The 22,097-nt window shown below is 30.5% G+C and overlaps 1 protein-coding gene across 4 annotated transcripts in view; it reads left to right on the forward strand.

Annotated features, from left to right (window-relative positions):
• LOC139514176 (ras GTPase-activating protein 3-like) overlaps positions 1-22,097 on the forward strand; it is a 36,066-nt gene that overhangs the window by 7,547 nt on the left and 6,422 nt on the right. For 3 of the 4 annotated variants that reach the window (XM_071302966.1, XM_071302968.1, XM_071302969.1), the window contains exons 3-19: positions 432-525; positions 1,592-1,693; positions 4,432-4,514; positions 5,104-5,266; positions 6,525-6,595; positions 7,135-7,263; positions 7,740-7,890; positions 8,748-8,896; positions 10,993-11,107; positions 11,589-11,663; positions 12,346-12,469; positions 12,735-12,841; positions 13,113-13,190; positions 16,070-16,153; positions 17,292-17,371; positions 18,005-18,197; positions 21,049-21,119. In XM_071302966.1, coding sequence (XP_071159067.1) covers positions 432-525; positions 1,592-1,693; positions 4,432-4,514; positions 5,104-5,266; positions 6,525-6,595; positions 7,135-7,263; positions 7,740-7,890; positions 8,748-8,896; positions 10,993-11,107; positions 11,589-11,663; positions 12,346-12,469; positions 12,735-12,841; positions 13,113-13,190; positions 16,070-16,153; positions 17,292-17,371; positions 18,005-18,197; positions 21,049-21,119 — 1,869 coding nt within the window. The other variant, XM_071302970.1, reaches the window with a different exon arrangement.

Below are 22,097 nucleotides of genomic sequence, written 5' to 3' on the forward strand. Positions count from 1 at the left end.
AGGGCATGTATGACACTCAAGCATGGTCAACAAATGTTACTTTTGGAGGCATGATCCTAAACTTATGATATAAACATAATCTGACTAACAATTTAAAATGTTGTTGATGTTTTTATGAATGCCTTTTAAACTTAAAAAGTAACTTTATAAACAAAATTCTGTCATTTTTTTTTTCAGAAACACTAATAGCATAGTTTTTTCTTTGTCCATCAGCACTTATCTATAGCTAGGAGAATCTACAGGCGTAGTCCTTATATATAACATATAAAATTAGTTTGTTAAAAGCAGCTTAGTAGCAATTGTTTCTCATTGGTTTGTCTTCAATACATTCAAAACAAAACATGAATTCTGTTTATTACGTGTACATAATGTATAATCTTAAGAAGTAAACACAAAAATTTGTATAATGAGAAAATGAATTATACTTTCAGTCCATTTTATGGTGAAGAGTTTACAGGAGAAATTCCAAAGAAATTTAGATATTTATCTGTTCAATTGTATGAAGCCAGTCAAAATAAAAGTAAGGTGAGTACTGATTCATGGGGTTTGTATTTAATGTTATAAATACATGATGTCAAATATTTGCCTGCTACTGGTACCCACTTTAAGAATACAACACTTTTCAGCAATAATTAAGTCCTGAAGTTCTAAGTTTCAAAATTGAATTAGATGTTTAGTATACAGGTACTTTTGATTTAAAGTTTTTCTGAAGAAATCTAGAATTCTTTATCAATGCAGATTTACCACTCTTTGAATTACATAAAGAAATTCTAGAGTCATCAGTTAATAATTAGATCACTTGGTTAATGTTGGTTTGGTAATTCTTTGTACTTGAATTTAAGGTCTCAATGTTCTTGTCTTTTGTATAGGTTGATATACATTTAATCTGCCAAAGATGTGTGCAACCAAATTAAAGAAACTTTAAAATTGATTTAGCCTTAGAGTGGGGTGCTCATTTTCGCCACATCTTTCCATGTTTTCTACAGTTTATGTTCAGGTCTAAATGTTTTTGAAGTATACTGATATTTCTATATGAAGATAACTTCAAATGCAAAATATACTTAAGCTTGAAAACCGGTTTGTTTTAAGAAAATCATCTGAAAAGTTAGATTAAAGGGTGTTTGAAATTTCCGGATGTTTTGTCAATGGGGGACACATATTCGCCGTTTTTACACATCTATTTAAAACCAAATAACCGCAGCTTTTAACAATTTTTATCAAATCAATTGCATTATAGATGAATAGCAGACATTTCAAAGGTATAAAGAATTCAAAATTAGGGCATTCAGTCAAATATTTACTTAGAAATACTTCTTTGAAATCGTGTTTTTATTCAGGAAATTGTCCTAAAATCGTTGTCCGTTTTTCGGTCATTTTCGGTAGGAGCCGCAATTTTGTCTCAGTTTAAAAAAATATTATATTTGTTATCAAAATATAATTTACGGGTACATTTCTTCCATTTCAGCCATCCTTTGAAGTTTACACCTCAAAATCCTTAAACGGCGAAATTGTGTCCCCGGCGAAAATGAGCACCCCACTCTAGAGTAAAAAGATACATGATAATAAAGAAAGTTCATTTGATTTTTTATAGGTTATTGGAAAAACAACTTTAAGACGACAGGAACTGTACAAGTATCATGGGAAAGAGCACTGGTTCCCTTTAGTACCAGTTGATGCTAATAATGAAGTTCAGGTATATACTTGTAGTCACAGACATTTTTACTTTATAAACTGGTAACCTCAATAGAGTCCATATGAGTTGGAGAAATTGTGGCACATTTTATTCTGATCAGGAATGTTTCGTACTCTGTTTTCTCTGACCATGCTTTGTATCAATAGTTGTCACTCACAAAATTGCAAATACTCATTGCCAAGAATTCATTGAAAATTCAGTAAGGATGATTATGTAATGGTTAAACTATAACTTTGAATAGTCACCAACTCAGTGTTGAAAAGTTTGTTAAGTAAAGAATATCAAACATTCTTTTAAATCATCATAGATTTCTGAATGTTGTGTTAAAAAATTCTGTAAAAGTCTGACATGTGAACAGCTTCTACATTGCTATCTTTTTATACGACCGCAAAATTTGAAAAAATTTTCGTCGTATATTGCTATCACGTTGGCTGCGTCGTCGTCGTCGTCCGAATACTTTTAGTTTTCGCACTCTAACTTTAGTAAAAGTGAATAGAAATCAATGAAATTTTAACACAAGGTTTACAACCACAAAAGGAAGGTTGGGATTGATTTTGGGAGTTTTGGTCCCAACATTTTAGGAATTAGGGGCCAAAAAGGGCCCAAATAAGCATTTTCTTGGTTTTCGCACTATAACTTTAGTTTAAGTGAATAGAAATCTATGAAATTTTGACACAAGGTTTATGACCACAAAAGGAAGGTTGGGATTGATTTTGGGAGTTTTGGTTCCAACAGTTTAGGAATTAAGGGCCAAAAAAGGGCCCAAATAAGCATTATTCTTGGTTTTCGCACAATAACTTTAGTATAAGTAAATAGAAATCAATGAAATTTTAACACAATGTTTATGACCACAAAAGGAAGGTTGGGTTTGATTTTGGGAGTTTTGGTCCTAACAGTTTAGGAATAAGGGGCCCAAAGGGTCCAAAATTGAACTTTGTGTGATTTCATCAAAAATTGAATAATTGGGGTTCTTTAATATGCTGAATCTAACTATGTATGTAAATTCTTAATTTTTGGTCCCGTTTTCAAATTGGTCTACATTAAGGTCCAAAGGGTCCAAAATTAAACTTAGTTTGATTTTAACAAAAATTGAATCCTTGGGGTTCTTTGATATGCTGAATTTAAAAATGTACTTAGATTTTTAATTATTGGCCTAGTTTTCAAGTTGGTCCAAATAGGGGTCCAAAATTAAACTTTGTTTGATTTCATCAAAAATTGAATAAATGGGTTCTTTGACATGCCAAATCTAACTGTGTATGTAGATTCTTAATTTTTGGTCCAGTTTTCAAATTGGTCTACATTAAGGTCCAAAGGGTCCAAAATTAAACTAAGTTTGATTTTAACAAAAATTAAATTCTTGGGCTTATTTGATATGCTTTATCTAAATATGTACTTTGATTTTTGATTATGGGCCCAGTTTTCAAGTTGGTCCAAATCAGGATTCCATATCAAGTCTTGTGCAATAGCAAGAAATTTTCAATTGCACAGTATTGCACAATAGCAAGAAATATCTAATTGCACAATATTGTGCAATAGCAATTAATTTTCAATTGGAGTTATCTTTCTTTGTATAGAATAGTAGTTGATAATATATGTTGGAAATTTGCCAGACATGACTATGATGTCATTTTCTATTTTTATTTGCCAATAACTTTATGTAAATAACTTCATTGGAAATTTGCCAATACAAAATGTTGCTGATGAAGCTTTTTTTCCTTATCTTATCTAAAATGTTTTTAGATAATGTATGTTGGACATTTGCCAGACATGACTATGATGTCATTTTCTATTTTTATTTGCCAATAACTTTATGTAAATAACTTCACTGGAAATTTGCCAATATAAAATGTTGCTGATGAAGTTTTTTTAATGTTTTATACAATAAACAATGTATATTCACTTTTACTACCAACCAATCTTTACCATTCAGTGATAACAAGCACTTTATTTTACATTTTAATATTTTATGATGTATTTAAAAGAGTAGTTATTGTTGCAAACTCCATTAGAAATTTGAATTGATATCAGTTTTGGAAAAAGGGAAGCTTGGATGTGGAAAAAAGGGGGGGGGGGGGTAAATTTTTCTCATTTCAGATTTCATAAATAAAAAGAAAATTCTTCAAACATGTTTTTGAGAGGATTAATATTCAACAGCATAGTGAATTGCTCAAAGGCAAAAAAAAACTTTTAAGTTCATTAGACCACATTCATTCTGTGTCAGAAACCTATGCTGTGTCAACTATTTAATTTTAGATTTAAAAAGTTTGAAGAAGAAATCTTTAATTGATTTGTAAAATCTTGACATTTGTTTTGTGTAAAAAAAAACATGTAATGTCAAAAATTTGATCACAATCCAAATTCAGAGCTGTTTCATGCTTGAATGTTTTGTCCATACTTGCCCCAACTGTTCAGGGTTCGACCTCTGCGGTCGTATAAAGCTGCGCCCTGCGGAGCACCTGGTTTATATCTTGATGTGAAGGAACAAATATGTTGTTGAATCTGAGAATAAAAAAAAACCCACTGTCAACCTTCTTTCTCCAAATTAAACACTCAATGAATAACCTAAAGGTAAGTTTATAATATCCTAGGTGTAAATAACTTATAATAAAGGTTTAACATTAACAGGTTGTTCATCATTATATGTTTCCTCTTAGATTTTATAATTGACATATGTATGATGTAATTAGATGTTAAACGATATGTGATATGATATATTGATAGTCATATGTTTATTTAAGGGTAAAGTTCACTTGGAGATCAAGTTTGATGAATACTTAAATGGTGAATCAGAAAATTATACCTCACAGGGTTTGTCAGTCAGGTGAGATTACATAAATGGTGAATCAGAAAATAATATATCACAGGGTTTGTCAGTCAGGTGATGGCATAGAACAACCATCTTTAATAGATTTGGATTAATTTATCATAATTGTTAGTTTTCAGAGGATTTTAAATGATGATATGTGTGCAAATGTATTTTATCTTTTTGGGCATACAATAAAGCAGGGGATAATGAACTATGAGTAACAACAAAAAATTGAAGCTAGAAAAAATCTGTAGTACTCTTTGCTAAAAATTAGCACCCATTTTCAATATGTTCAAAATAAAACATGGTATGGCTATTTTAAAAACTGTATAGTGCATGCACTTGTAAATTACCAGGTATGTGTCTACAATTTTTTTCTGGAAGTCAAATACATTTCTTTTTTATAAATAGATATAAAAGAGCACCAGAGTATCAATTACATGAAAATATAGAAGCATTATAAAACTCTGTGACAATGCAAAAATTCAGACAACTTCCAAAAAGCAAATACCAGTAAACAAAACATCACAAACAAACAAAAACTTAAGCAATACAAACTCTGATAAAATTCTGATTGAAATAAGTATCCTGATTCCTTCATTAGGGTACTAGAATGTAGTGACTTACCTGTTACAAATGGAGGGTGTAATCCCTATGCTATGGTGACCTTGACCTATAGTAAATCTAGGAATAAGGCTGATATCAGAAGGACAACAGTCAAGAAGAAGACAACTTGTCCGCAGTTCAATGAGTGTTTCCAATTTGTTGTAAGTTTTTTTGGTGTATTAAGCAGGATCGCGGGTACAAAAATTTCAGCAAAAAATTAAACTTTTTTTTTCATTCCAAATTTTATTTATTACACTATTAGTTATTACTTTATGATATAGTACAAAAATCAACCCAAAAAAACATTTCGGTTTGGCCCCAGAAGACTTTTAAAATGTTTATATCATTAAAAAAGCTCCAAATTATCTCCCTTTGGTGCAAAAATGACATTTTTTAGTATTTAAATTGAAATATCTTTTTTTAACTCATCGGTGATCTATATTTTTATGCCCCACCTATGATAGTAGAGAGTCATTATGTTTTCTGGTCTGTGCCTCCATTCGTTCGTCCGTTCATTCGTTCGTCCGTCCGTCTGTGCGTCCGTTCGCTTCAGGTTAAAGTTTTTGGTCGAGGTAGTTTTTGATGAAGCTGAAGTCCAATCAACTTGAAACTTAATACACATGTTCCCCATGATATGATCTTTCTTATTTTAATGCCAAATTATAGTTTTGACCCCAATTTCATGGTCCACTGAACATAGAAAATGATAGTGCAAAGTTCAGGTTAAAGTTTTTGGTCAAGGTAGTTTATGATGAAGTTAAAGTTACATCAACTTGAAACTTAGTACACATGTTCCCTATGATATGATCTTTCTAATTTTAATTCCAAATTAAAGTTTTGACCCCAATTTCACGGTCCACTGAACATAGAAAATGATAGTGGGAGTGGGACATCCATGTACTATGGACACATTCTTGTTTATTATTGTTTTCAAATAAGCTGTACATAAACTAAATAATTGTAAAATTTAAGTGATTTCTGTAATTTAGTTCTTTTTTTATTTCGATATTACCTCTATTTCTCCAATTAGTTCAACAGAAAAAAAGGACATTAACAAAAATGTATGCTTCTGTCGGAGGCAGATTGTGAGCTTAAATGAACAGTGATCCCATTCTTTTATTTCATTTTTCTATTAAGTGTATGATGAAGTTTATTTACTGAAAAAAAATATAGCGAAATCCTATATTAAAAGAAAAAATCGATTTTTAACTGCGAGCCCCCTTTAGTCCAAATCAAATTTTTAAATTTCATAATTATGGGTTTTAAAACATTTGAAAAATATTATGTTATATTGTGTGATGATGAAATATATTGCTTCAGCCCAAATAAATCAAGTTTGACATACATACACAGAATGTTTTTCCTTGTTTGATTAAAGGAGAATGTAAACATTTCTATGGACTGTTTTGTTTCTTTTAGTTGGGAAGTAAAGGCCAGAACTCTGACAGGCAGACATATTATATAGAAGATGAATTCAACATTGATCTAGGGTATGCTATGTTTTATTTATCTATACTAGGAATAAAGAGTAAGAAAATAAATTAATTAGAAAACAGTACAGTAAGGGTATTTGAAATCTTGTGTGATGTTCAAATACTTTAAAAAGAAGAAAATTATACCAAGGGGATATTCAAAAATCATAAATTGAAAAGAAGCTGACTAACATACAATGTTAATAAGGAAAACAGTCAATATACAAAGTCAAGCTTTATAGCTGGCCATATGTTTACCAGTTTATTCAATCTTTGACAGGTATCAGAACATTGTGAAGTAATGGAAATATATTGCTTGTGTACAGCAACTCGATTTTGTGGACATTATGGTAGATCTGACTGTTATAGGTCAATTAGAGCAATTTGAATTTCATCATTTCAGTTCATATCAAATTATAAAAAAAACAATTGACAGTTGACAAGAAAATTATAAAAATGTAAATTTTGTGTTGAAAATATAACTAACTAAGCATATCTAGCTGTTATATGTTGTATATAAGAATATTCTTTTAATAGTGCATTGAACTATTTTTCAGGGTCTCGATATGGCATGATGATACTAGAATGTCCAGAGAAGTATTTGGGAAAATATTCCCAGGGTCATTTCTTGGTGAAGTTAAAATGCCTTTGAAAGATCTAACCTCTGGTACAGTGCACAATGCATGGTAAGTTAGAACAAGTAAAAATAAATGAGATATAATCTCCATATCATTAAAATGTAAAATTTTGAGTTGTTTTTAATAATTAATTTCTCTTGACAAGAAAATCAGTGATAACAGCAACTATTGATCTGAGGGAAATTGTCTTTGTTATGGTAAAATAAAGATTAAAAAATCCAAATAGAATAGTGCAAAAAATACATTTAGAATAAAATGGGGGACTTTTTTTTTTATTAAAGCAGATATATATTGCAATTACTATTTAAACTCAAATTTTACAAAATGAGAGCAGGTATCGGTGCTAATAACCACCTGTATGTGATGTTCAACTAAATAGACTTTTTGTGTAAAGATGAAAAACAACCTGATGTCAAAAGTCTATATTTTAAAAAAATAAATAGAAACATGATATTCCAACGTAAATCATATAGCAAGTATTGATTTATTTAATAACTTTATTATGTATTTAATTTCTATTATAGGTACTGTTTGAGGAGACGAGAGAGTTGGAAGCCACATCAGTATGATCTTGGTTCCTTAAGATTAAAAATCTCCTATACCTCAGATCATGTTTTCCCACCGGAATACTATGATGACTTACGGGAGCTGCTTCTACAGTCTCCTGATATCGAGGTTAGATATGTTTATTTAAAAATAAGAAAATGTGGTTTCTTATGCATCCACCCAATATTGTGTATTCATATATTTTTGCTGATACTAAGTTCATTTTGTATTTCAGTGGATTGAGAAAATTTGTAACATAGGTTTAAATAACAATACTTGCCAAGAATAAAACTGAGAATGACAATGGGGAATGTGTAAAGATACAAAAATCCGATCAAAGTGCAGAACACAGCCAAAGGCATCCATCACCACAAGAAAATCCCACACACATCAGCTCTTAACAAACACGTATACTAGTTTAGCGATAATGGACGTCATACTGAACTCAAAAACATAAAAATGAACCTTAAATTAAAAATCATACAAGACTTTTAAAACCAAAGGCTACTGACTGGGGTCAGCTCTAAACAAACATATATACTAGTTCAGTGATAATGGACGTCATACTGAACTCAAAAACATAAAAAAGAACCTTAAATTAAAAATCATACAAGACTTGTATAAACCAAAGGCTCCTGACTGGGGCCATGCACAAAAATGCAGAGGTGTTAAACATGTTTTGTATGAAAACTGTTTTGTTAAGAATAAGATGTTATTAAAGTTGTGTATGGCAAATGAATTTATCTGTTTTAACTAATGTGCTATAATGTATAAAGGAAGATAGTTCTGATTGACAGTATATGATTTGAAGGCGTTCCATTGTTCAATACAATTCAATGTATCACTCATATAAATTCACATTGCAAAATAAAAGCAATCTTTACCTTTTAGTGCTCACAAACACTTTGATTATTGAAATGATTGGTTTGATGACCAAAAAAAAATCAGAATTGGTAAATTGTTTCATATGATGTATTTATTTCTAGCCCATTACCTCAAGTGCAGCTTACATACTCAGTGAGGTTGTAGATCATCGACAGGATGCAGCACAACCTCTCATGAAAATATTTCTCCACCATAATAGATTAGTCCCATTTATCAGATCCCTGGCAAAGTATGAAATTGACAGAACAGCGTAAGTGAAATCATTTACATTATTACAGTGAAACCCATCTGAATAGAACTCTGTAAGGACTTAAGGTTTTTTTTTTATTAGACAGGTGTCAGTTTATACAGGTTTAATTGCTATAGAAAAGAGTTGTATGTCCTGATACTAGAGTTCAGTTTATGTACATTTCTGTAGTTAGAAGAGTTTGTTTTATGACAGGTTTTACTGTAGTTGTAATAGCCTTTTAGGCCACTTTTTTTTTATTTGTTGGTTTACGGATCCGCCGACGCTGTTTTTCACGATTTTGAAATAAAAATAAAAACGATTTTGAAGATTTTTTTTAATTCCGCCAACCCTTTTCTGTTTGAAGAAGTGCAAATAAAAATATAAACATGATAAAAAAGATCGGTCTTTCTTCTTCCAGTCAGAATACCCTCGGAGTGGATTCGAAAATCCCGTGCGGTTCCCTGTTCAGTCAAGGTTTCATCATGATCTAATGTGGGGAAAAGGAACCAGTTGAAAGGGGTTCCCTGTTCAGTCAACGTTTCATCATGATCTAATGCGATGAAAAGGAACCAGTTGAAAATGGAGGACCAGATACGATTTTACAAATACTTATACTTACTTAGATTTACACATTAATTGTTGGAGATTTTCGGTGTAAAAAATGAACATCGCAGTCATGAATAATAAAAATGAAAATTATTTTTGAGATCGTTTGGGAATTTTGGTTTAAAAAGTCGAACCAGCGCTAATTTGAACCCCTGTTTCAGACAGTCAGTGAGGTTGACGGCGGGTCAACTTTGGTTCAAGTGTTGATCAGAAAGTCTGAAACCCGTCGAAAGGGCTATTTTAGTTCCATTACACATATGAGGTAATAGTCCAAATAATTATGACGTCTGGCAAGGCTTCCTGGCATCCCAGATTTGTTTTTAAATAGCCTTGCCAGACGTCACTAAAAGGGAAGGATATTTTAATTTGCTTCCAGGGATGGGTGTCTGATTAATTGGCCTTATTATGTAAATACCTAAATACCATCCCACGGTAACCATTAAGATTTAATGGAACAGAGATGGGATATGGTGAACAAGATCCCAACACAAAATCAGAACATGTATTACTGTGACAGTCATAGAATGTCTGACAATTAAAATCACTTCGACATTTATAAAAAGGAACAATCACAGGACACTTCGAGATATTAACTTATACTAAGCAGTGTAAAATAGCATAAAAAGCCTAAAAAGGACATGTTTTTATGTACCACATATGACATGCAGAGCGCATATGGTATTTCCTCAATACGATTGTATTGTGTTATGAGGAATTTTGTCTCTCCCTTATCTAAATTTGTTAAATAAATACACAGAGCAAAGAGAAATGCAATTGGAAAAGACACTTCCCTTTCATCAGGGACATATATATATATCTGCTTTCATCAATCTACAGTGACCATGGTGACATTGGACTCCTTGTAACACATTTAATTTAAATTAAAACACTTTAACAGCAAGAATTAATACCAAATTATGAAACGATCTGCATACATGGTTAGTATAATACTATTATATAGAGTAATGTCATTGTTTATTTCTCTCTATTTTTAGTAAAAAAAACCCAGTATTAATTCCAATTTTAATTTTTAATTTTTTTTCGACCTCCTACCCTATATTTTTTCACTATATTTATTTTTTTTTTTTTTTCAACCTCCTACCCTTCCTTTTTTAAAAAGAATCCCGTAAACCAACTAATTAAAAAAAAGTGGCCTTAAAGTGAACTGACAAAACACAATAAAAATAAGTTTCTAGTAAGAATTTTGTTTAATAGTAACCACAAAAATCAATATGAATTGCTTTTGTATCAAGATTAAATGTTAAAAAATATTGGAAAGATGAACAAAGCCCTTCCAGCATGCTATCAGAAACATGCAGACAATCAGCATTGTTATGATAAAGTGAAACTATTGACATTCCCTACCATTCATACAAGGTAATTGTAAAAAAAACTTTTAAGGATTCTATTGGAAAACAGTAAATTATCTATTTATCTTTTATTTCTTTTCATTTTGCAGAAACTAAAAATTGTATTTTAAGATTTTCAGTAATGTATTTTTATTATTGTAGGGATCCTCACACATTGTTCCGTGGTAATACTCTAGTAACAAAGTTAATCGATGAGTTAATGAAGCTGACTGGTTTACCTTACTTACAGGAAACAATTAAGGCTACAATAGACCAGGTAGGTCAATATACTTTTGTTATGTCAAGAAAGACTTGGACGTCTTATTGGAGTGTCAGGTATTAAATTAGACTTAAAAAGACCAGTTAGTCTTTCAAGGTATGAAAGCCTGGCTTGAGAGTAAAAGAAAATACCTGTTGCTATATGATACCAATGATACCAACTAAAAAGTGACAGGTAGTAAGATGTTCCCATGACATCAACCTTTCAGATCATTCAATGGTGAATAAAAGTTAAAATGGCTGAGTCAAAGGATAAGCTTACACAGCTTTATATTTGTATGACGACCAAGTGTTACAAATTGTTTTTATAGAAAATTGAAAAACTAATTTAAGTATTCTGCAACATGATAACTAATTTTAGATAAAAAAAAAACCAACATTCTATTGTATTTGAGCACTTCTAAGTTTATACTTATATCTACTATAGAGATTTCTAATATGTTTAAAAATTGTTACATACACAATTACATATTTTTCAGATCTGTATAGAACACAAATCTTGTGAAATTGATCCAACCAGGTTAAAAGAAGGAGAGAGCCTTGAAGAAAATATGGTATATTTAGCACTTTTTCAGCTTTATCCGTTTTCACCATCATTGATGTTTCATAGCAATAGACTTTCTCTAAAAATAGTTCAACATTAGAAGTAACCTTGTGAGCTTTCACATTTAAATAGCATATTAAAAGTGTTTTGTGTATTACAAAACAGACCTTCATGTTTATTTAACATTAACACGCTCACATCACTGATCAGCAATAAGGTTGAAAGATTTGTCTATTTAATAATTAACATGTATCATAAATATGTAACGACTGATGAGAGAATGGCTTTTCCTGAATAAAAAAAAGAAAGAAAGTAAGTAAAGGGAAACCACCATTTGGTATTAGAAGACTTTATTTTATACTTATTGTCTCTAGTTACTGTAAATTCAGAAATTATTGCATGCATTTATTATTGTGATTTCGTCATTTTACAATTTTAATTTTTGCGATTCTGAGAAAAATCCTGTTTAATTCATATAGAAAAAATCAAAATGTGGGTTTAAATTATTGCGATTATAACTCTGTCACATTTTTTGCAATATTAAAAACCTCGCAATAATTTCTGATAGTTTGATAATAACAAGAAGAAGAAAAAAATGCAATGTATGAAAAAAATCTAAATGGTATTAATATTATTTATTATATTAAGCATTGTAACAGGTTAATTAATGTAAAATTACTGTATACTTTCAGGACAGTTTGAAATGTTATGTACAGAGAATTTTTCAAGGAATAATTTCATCATCATTATTGTGCCCAACCAATATGTGTGAAGTATTTTATGCCTTGAAAGATATAGCCCACCAGTACTTCAAAGGTAGGTACATTGGGGAATACATTAATTTGAATCTGATTTGGTCTATTTGGGTTAAAAGTTTAGATAGAATAACCCTAATATGGTCACAAAGTTACAACTTTTTAATTGTTTTTAACATTTAAGAATGACAGGAAGAAACAAATTTTAATATCTACACCTAACAAATATTTGAATAGCTCTGGGTAAAATTCAAATTTAGCTCAAAAGTTGCAAGAAATATGTGAACACTTACATGAGTTTGAGTATACAACTGAAATATTTGTAGATTCCAGTGAAGTACGATATCAAGCTGTCAGTGGATTTGTGTTCCTCAGATTCTTTGCTCCTGCCATTTTAGGACCAAAACTTTTTGATCTCAGAAATGATACTCAGGTAAATTAAATACACATATATCATTGCTTATATGGGTTGTGTTAAAATCAGTTACTTTAAATGTAGAGATTGTGTTTAGGTCAGTGGGTAATTATGCATTTTTAAAGTTTTTTTTAAATTCAGATATGTTTAAAGATCAAACTAATCATTGAAAAGTTTATTTTTTTTTATTTTTTATTATATCTTCCTGTCAAAGATAAAGAGCTTAAATTATAAGATCAATAACTGATAAGAAAAAAATTCATTGCAAATAACTTTTGTTTAATTTCAGGACAGTATTGTTAATCGGACATTAACATTAATATCCAAAGCAATACAAGGATTAGGAAATCTAGTCAGTTCTAAAACGGTAAGTCAAATACAAAACTGTACACATTTAGTGAAATAAATCTTTTAATTTTTTAGTGTCGAGCCTACAACATTCTTTCATGTAAGCGAAACAAAGCCATTCTACCATCTGTAAGAAGAAATGTCAGCTTTTAGACTGAGTTTATTTAAATAACAATAATTTTGTCAAACCTTCATAGATTTTTTTAAAACTTTGACATCAAATGTTGTATGCATATTCAAGATGAGGGCATATTTGTGTTATATTCCTTGATTTATATTAGACTGACACACCAAGTTGGAATATTTATCATTCACTAGATAACTATCCATAGAAGACTTTTCACCTTGCTTTGACACATTTTCTGACAGCCAAATAATCATTGTCTGCTCTTACAACTAAATTGCTGTTTACATTTAATACTTTTTTATACGACCGCAAAAATTTTAATTTTTTGGTCGTATATTGCTATCACGTTGGCGTCGTCGGCGTCGTCGTCCGAAAACTTTTAGTTTTCGCACTCTAACTTTAGTAAAAGTGAATAGAAATCAATGAAATTTTAACACAAGGTTTATGACCACAAAAGGAAGGTTGGGATTGATTTTGGGAGTTTTTGTCCCAATATTTTAGGAATTAGGGGCCAAAAAGGGCCCAAATAAGCATTTTCTTGGTTTTCGCACTATAACTTTAGTTTAAGTGAATAGAAATCTATGAAATTTTAACACAAGGTTTATGACCACAAAAGGACGGTTGGGATTGATTTTGGGAGTTTTGGTTCCAACAGTTTAGGAATTAAGGGCCAAAAAAGGGCCCAAATAAGCATTATTCTTGGTTTTCGCACAATAACTTTAGTATAAGTAAATAGAAATCAATGAAATTTAAACACAAGGTTTATGACCACAAAAGGACGGTTGGGATTGATTTTGGGAGTTTTGGTTCCAACAGTTTAGGAATTAAGGGCCAAAAAAGGGCCCAAATAAGCATTATTCTTGGTTTTTGCACCATAACTTTAGTATAAGTAAATAGAAATCTATGAAATTTAAACACAAGGTTTATGACCATAAAAGGAAGGTTGGGTTTGATTTTGGGAGTTTTGGTCCCAACAGTTTAGGAATAAGGGGCCCAAAGGGTCCAAAATTGAACTTGGTGTGATTTCATCAAAAATTGAATAATTGGGGTTCTTTGATATGCCGAATCTAACTATGTATGTATATTCTTAATTTTTGGTCCCATTTTCAAATTGGTCTACATTAAGGTCCAAAGGGTCCAAAATTAAACTTAGTTTGATTTTAACAAAAAATGAATCTTTGGGGTTCTTTGATATGCTGAATTTAAAAATGTACTTAGATTTTTAATTATTGGCCTTGTTTTCAAGTTGGTCCAAATGGGGGTCCAAAATTAAACTTTGTTTGATTTCATCAAAAATTGAATAAATGTGTTCTTTGATATGCCAAATCTAACTGTGTATGTAGATTCTTAATTTTTGGTCCAGTTTTCAAATTGGTCTACATTAAGGTCCAAAGGGTCCAAAATTAAACTAAGTTTGATTTTAACAAAAATTAAATTCTTGGGCTTATTTGATATGCTTTATCTAAACATGTACTTTGATTTTTGATTATGGGCCCAGTTTTCAAGTTGGTCCAAATCAGGATTCCATATCAAGTATTGTGCAATAGCAAGAAATTTTCAATTGCACAGTATTGCACAATAGCAAGAAATATCTAATTGCACAATATTGTGCAATAGCAATTAATTTTCAATTGGAGTTATCTTTCTTTGTATAGAATAGTAGTTGATAATATATGTTGGAAATTTGCCAGACATGACTATGATGTCATTTTCTATTTTTATTTACCAATAACTTGATGTAAATAACTTCATTGGAAATTTGCCAATATAAAATGTTGCTGATAAAGTTTTTTTCCTTATCTTATCTAAAATGTTTTTAGATAATGTATGTTGGACATTTGCCAGACATGACTTCATGATGTCATTTTCTATTTTTATTTGCCAATAACTTTATGTAAATAACTTTATTGGAAATTTGCCAATATTAAATGTTGCTGATGAAGTTTTTTTTATTGTTTTATACAATAAACAATGTATATTCACTTTTACTACCAACCAATCTTTACCATTCAGTGATAACAAGCACTTTATTTTACATTTTAATATTTTATGATGTATTTAAAAGAGTAGTTATTGTTGCAAACTCCATTAGAAATTTGAATTGATATCAGTTTTGGAAAAAGGGAAACGGGGATGTGAAAAAAAGGGGGGGGGGGTAGATTTTTCTCATTTCAGATTTCATAAATAAAAAGAAAACTTCTTCAAAATTTTTTTTTAGAGGATTAATATTCAACAGCATGGTGAATTGCTCAAAGAAAAAAAAAAAATTTAAGTTCATTAGACCACATTCATTCTGTGTCAGAAACCTATGCTGTGTCAACTATTTAATTTTAGATTTAAATAAGTTTGAAGAAGAAATCTTTAATTGATTTTTAAAATCTTGACATTTGTTTTGTGTAAAAAAAACCATGTAATGTCAAAAATTTGATCACAATCCAAATTCAGAGCTGTATCACGCTTGAATGTTTTGTCCATACTTGCCCCAACTGTTCAGGGTTCGACCTCTGCGGTCGTATAAAGCTGCACCCTGCGGAGCACCTGGTTAGAAGCTGGTTTTATTATTTTATTGGTGGAAGCAACACCTTTTTTGACAGGGACAAACACGAAGACCAGAATAGATTACAATTTTGAAAGGTCAAATTTCATTTTGATAGCCTTATCTGGCTTATGGCATTATTTTTTTGGCTCTCATATAGAAGTTAAGATTTTATCAAGTTTTTGAGATTTGATTGTTTTTTTATGAATAATCACATCTGTTCCTCAATTTTCAGCTATCCTATGGATTAAAAGAAGATTATATGGTGCCATTATTTCAATATCTGTCTCAGCCATCACACATTGAAGCCGTCCGAATGGTAAGTATTGAAAATTAAGCAAGCACTTTATCATCAAATAAATATTTGATAAGGCCACACCAATTTAATTCCTTGTTCGAACAGAACAGATTTTTTTTTTTTTTAATATTCCCGCTACTTGCATCCGTAAATGTAACCATGTCCATTTCCTGCACCGCTTTTTGTAAATATTATAAAAAGATATTAAAAATTGTTTCTCAATATTGCAAAATTAAATTCGCATATTCGTCTATAATGACAAAATCGCAATAATAAATGCACGCAATAATTTCGGAATTTACAGTATTACAAAATTCTTGGACATGTTTTGTTCATTTAATACCAGAAAGATATATAGTTCTTTGGCAAAATATGAGCCCTTTTGTACTAAAAACTTTTATTTACAAAAAATATATAACTTGAAATGACCCTTTATGAAAGGGATATTTATAACAATGAGGGGTTGTTCCCAATGTGATAAAGACTTGGATGGAAAATTGTCTCATTGCACACATACATGTACCACATCTAATTATTAAATTATTTCTTGGTAAACAGGGAAAAACACTTCATAAATTAAAGAAATGTCAAAATGCAAGTGATAAATCAAGTTTTAATAATGTCAAAACCTATTATTTTATGTTTACAAAAAAAATTATAATCACTTGCCTCAACTAATCCAGCTTTGCCTCAAAAATTTGCAAATTAAATATTTTATTTATAAAAAATTTCAAATCTCTTGCTTGTCCCAATTTTTGGAAGCCAAAAATCTGTAGAACAAGAAATTAAATTGGTGTGTCCTAATGTACAAATCTTGTATTCAAAAGTTCTTTATTTGTGGAACAAGGTTTTATTTAAGTTCCTCAAAAATAGACAAGGTGAGAGATTGCATGAAAATGTTTTCCACTGAAAAATGTTAAAACAGGCTTGTGGAGTGGATGCAAGCAATAAATTTCATTTGAAATTGAGAGATTGATAAATAAACTTTGAAGAAATGTTTCATATAAATACATGTGTACCACTATAAGATTTTTAAATGAGTTTTAATTAATGCAGTACTTATCATACCTCAATTTTCACAATAGTATGTATACATGTTCTAGAATTTGCAGTAGTTAGTGTGATTAAATATTGATCTTCAGTGTATATTTGTTTTCAGTATTTAGACATCATATCATCTGCAGCAAGAGCAAGAACACAAAATGTTTCTGGTGAAGCACCAATTATTATAAAAGAAGGGTTAGTTTATATTTATAGTCTTATAAATATTAAAATATATTAAAATGAATAAGTTGCATTCCCTAATATATACTGGGGAATGCATTACTAATCATGGAATATTAATTTTTCTGTTGATTTAGCTGCTACAGTTAACCACAAATTTAAGTTTAGACACAACAGTTTTTCCTTGACCCATAAAAATGTATGTCTTATAAAATAAACTAATCCACAATGTGTAAACAGACAGTACTTGATCTTTTAATTTAACCCAATGCTAAATCTAGGAACGATATATTTTTATCTACATCAAATGATCAGTTAAAAACTTAGAACTTTAGATTCACTGTTGCATGGTAAAAAAACGCAGAGGATGATTCTACACTTGTAGTATAAGAGCTAAGTCTGTAATTGAGGGAAGCTATATAAGTCAAAAGCCGTGTTAAATGGACGACCCTTAGTGTATCAGAAACCAGTGTAATATAATGTTGTGTATCCTGAAGAGTGAATATCTTTAACTGATTTGAAATAATTGTGAGAAAATAAAAGCTTTGTAACAGATTTTAATGATATTAGCAAAATCCTAAAATTCATGGAAGAAGTTTTTTTGTTTGTTTTAAAGATCTATATAAATAATATCAATTTTCTTTTCAGGACATTAATCAAAAGAGCTCAGGGACGTAAAAGAATACTTAAAGTGAAGAACTTTAAAAGAAGACATTTCTGTTTGACCAATCAAAAACTCTCCTATTCAAAAAACAGGGGAGACAATCCGTTATATGAAATCCCCATAGAAGATATTCTGGCTGTGGAAACATTGCAAGAAGAATCATTCAAAATGAAATATGTAAGAAACTCTTATTATACTTTATTGGTCTATAATCTACAAGTTTTACAGCAATACATCTGAGATCCAATCTTCAAATAAATAATACTATATAAATTATTACGTGTTACAGACATTGGCAATAAAGTTGTTTAATTGCAGTGGAAATTTCTGCATGTTTCTACTGTTTATTTTGAACATCCTATTCCATTAGACAGTACTGACATTAGAGACATAGTTTATATGCAAAACATATTCTATGATTTCAGTTTGACAAACATGCAACAACAATGAAAAAATTACAATAATTAGTGAGAAAGTTTGGACACTTAAAATTAGCTTCATATTCTTACTTATCCAAAATGATAAGTATTTTCAAAATGTACTTCATTTTACCTTCTTTTAATTATTAGAGCAACCAATGAAATATCTGCTTCCAAATTTTTTGAATGTTTCATTTGGATTGAACCAAATTATCTGGAAAAGGTTTTCAAAACAGAAATAAGAACAAAGCATTGTCACATCCTGTGAAGACAGCATCGAATTAGGATCTGTATGTTAATCCACACAAACGTTGCAATCAGTCAGAAATTGTTCTCCTTCTTAATAAAAGTATGGCTAGGTTCAGAACACAATCTGATGAATTGGTGATGAATTTATACATTAAATATATGTAATATATTTATTAAAGGAGTAGGTCCAATAAGGGCCGATTTTGGCCTCAAATTTCAGGTTCATCTGACGAAAGATTTTGTACACTTTTTAAGCACTTAAATGTCTATTTCAGTTGATTTAATTAGTGTATGTGAAAGATTTTAACTGATTTACACATTAAAAATGCTCCGATTCTACCTTAAATATGAAAAGTCTATCAAATATGGCAGATTTTACAATAAGAAGGAATTATTGTTTTTTGTATCCATCAAAAAAGCAATTGCTGAAACTGTGAAACAGACTGTGTAATGGAGTAATGCATTATGTTATTGAATAAAATGTGTCTTTCTGAGTAAATAAAAATAAAAATTACTCTGTGTTTGTGTTTTATGTTAGAATTAGAGGGTTTTCAATTTCAAAATATTGGACATGGAATAGACATCATGACCTACTTTACTGACATCCAGCTTATTTGGAGTGGAATTTTGAAGTATTATTTATAAGTGGAGCCTAATAACATGGACTTATATTTTAATAAAAAGTCTTCTTTTGTGTTTTAATCATAACTTTAAGGCAGATTTTTATTGGTAAAGGCTAAAAAAGGTAATTTAATAATATTGTTGCTAACGTCACGTCTTTTCCGTCCATTGTGGTATGTCACGATCGCAATTTTCTTGTTAGTTCTCAGACAGCCCATTGTAGTTATTTTTATCCCGGGTTTTATAAATAATTGAAAATAGCAATCATATTAAATTTGGATGACGTAAGGGGGTCAAAGGACTTGAGGAATCAATATCATTGGCTGTTTTATTTTTTGCGAACGTTACTGTTCGAGGTTTCCGTCCAAATCAGTGTCACGTGAGCAACATATATTTATATCTGTAACTCTCCTGTATAGGAGTTACGATATCGCCCTTTGCAGAAATAGATTCGGAGTCAGTTCCTTCACATGATGGGGAAGCAAAGAAGGTAAGTTGTATGTAATATCGTTACAAGAGGACCTTAAATGTATTCCGTCCATCAAAAAGACGTTCGCAACAAAACATAATGTCATGATAGTAGATGTTGCTAATGTTACTATTACGAATTGGTTTCTTGTGTATTCATTTGATATAAAGTACACCTGCAAATGACATTCTGTATATTTAGAAATTCTAAACCAGACTGTACAATTTTATTACTCCAGGCATATTTTAAACATCACTGTGTGCATACATTTTAACTTTTAAAGATGTTGTTGCTCATGTGACATGTCCAAATGTCGCAAACGTTACTAATTTTTTGGTTTCTTGTGTATTCATTTGATATAAAGTACACCTGCAAATGACATTCTGTATATTTAGAAATTCTAAACCAGACTGTACAATTTTATTACTCCAGGCATATATTAAACATCACTGTGTGCATACATTTTAACTTTTAAAGATGTTGTTGCTCATGTGACATGTCCAAATGTCGCTAACGTTACTCATTTTTGTCTCCGTCACATTAGCAACATGAAAGTAGGAGACAGAACACAATACTGTAAAATCTGCCGTATGCCAAAAAATATCACTTTTCAGATGGTTTTTATACGACGGCAAAATTTTTTACGGTCATACATTGGTATCACATCGTCAAAAAATTAAAGTTCATTAGACCATATTCATTCTGTGTCAGAAACCTATGCTGTGTCAACTATTTAATCACAATCCAAATTCAGAGCTGTATCCAGCTTGAATGATGCGTCCATACTAGCCCCAACCGTTCAGGGTTCACCCTCTGCGGTCGTATAAAGCTGCGCCCTGTGGAGCATCTGGTTGTCAAAAATGAAAGTGGCCGCATCCGTGTTCATCCTCAACCTTTTTATATGTTATGTATTATCATCAAATACAACTTACATTTCAATATTAAGAATGAAAATAAATGCAGCCACTTTCATGTAAGACGGAAACCGTCTAAAATTTAGCTAAAATGCTAAAATTGTGAAAATTTCAGTAATTTAGCATGACTTAATGATGCTAGTACCCGATATATGTGCATGTTATATTCAAAAACAGCCCATATTTATGTAGCAGAAGCATTCTACTTTCCAATAGATAACTAAAAGTTTACATTTTAACAATTTTGTAAAACTGCTATATTTTGGGGCCAAAAAGGGTCTTACTGGACCTACTCCTTTAAAGGTTTAGATAGATTCTAATGATCAGTTTATTAATATACGTTCAATATTTTGTAGATGTTCCAAGTGATTCAGCCTGAGAGAGCTTTGTATATCCAAGCAAACAATTGTGTGGAAGAGAAAGAATGGTAATGTTAAAATGTGTTTGTTATGCTTTGGAAAACATAGGATGAATATGCATCACATATAGTCAAATTCACTTATTAATGAAACAAAATTGAACTTGAAGTTCATATGTCAATTTAATCATCTAGAAGATTATCTGAAACCTTAGGTACACCAATGTAACAATCAAGGGTCCGGAAACGGTCATATATGCCAGTCTTGACCTAAACTGAAAGTATTTTGTCCTAAATGAGTAATTGGGATTTAGGACAAATTATATTTTTTTACAGAAATAATTTCGGTCATTTCGTTGAGATCGAGTTTCTTACATTGTCTAAATCGCCATTTTGAACTTATTTTTTGTTTGTTATCCTTTTCCTGTAATAAAACTGCCACTCCAGTAAAGTGTTATAATCCTGAGGGCCCTCCTAATAACTATAGTAATGCCTCTGGGAAATATTGGCTAATGATCGCTAATCTCTTTACCTGTGTTTTTAATTAAATTTTCTATTGATCAAAAGCCCAGAACTAATATTTTAAAGAAATTAAAAGTTCATAACAACTGTCGGATATATTTAATTACTTTTCTCAGCTTAGACAATTGTCAATTCTGATTAAATTAAAATTAAATTAATTTACCTAGAACAAAATTTTGTTTCACTACAAACACACTTGCTTTGTTTACTAATACGCATGCTTGAAATTCTCTTCCGCAAATTAGACACTAAATCGTAAATTCAAAATGATTTCATGCTAAATTAAACAAGTCCAACTATTATAATTAATATTCAACACTATTAAAGATCAAACAGTTAAAAAGCCGACGATTTCCTGTGAATTTGATAAACAAAACTAATCCCGGAAATGAGTCCGGGATTGGTCGTTTTACTATTGTCGTAAAACATCCGGTTTTAATTTTGTCTTCAAAATCGAAAGAAACGTAAGCGATGTTTGAGAAATTTATCATTTTGAGTCATTAAAATCATTTCATTTTTAAACTG

The sequence above is a fragment of the Mytilus edulis genome, chromosome 3 (genome assembly GCF_963676685.1).
Source record: "Mytilus edulis chromosome 3, xbMytEdul2.2, whole genome shotgun sequence".
Taxonomy (NCBI): Eukaryota; Metazoa; Mollusca; class Bivalvia; order Mytilida; family Mytilidae; genus Mytilus; species Mytilus edulis.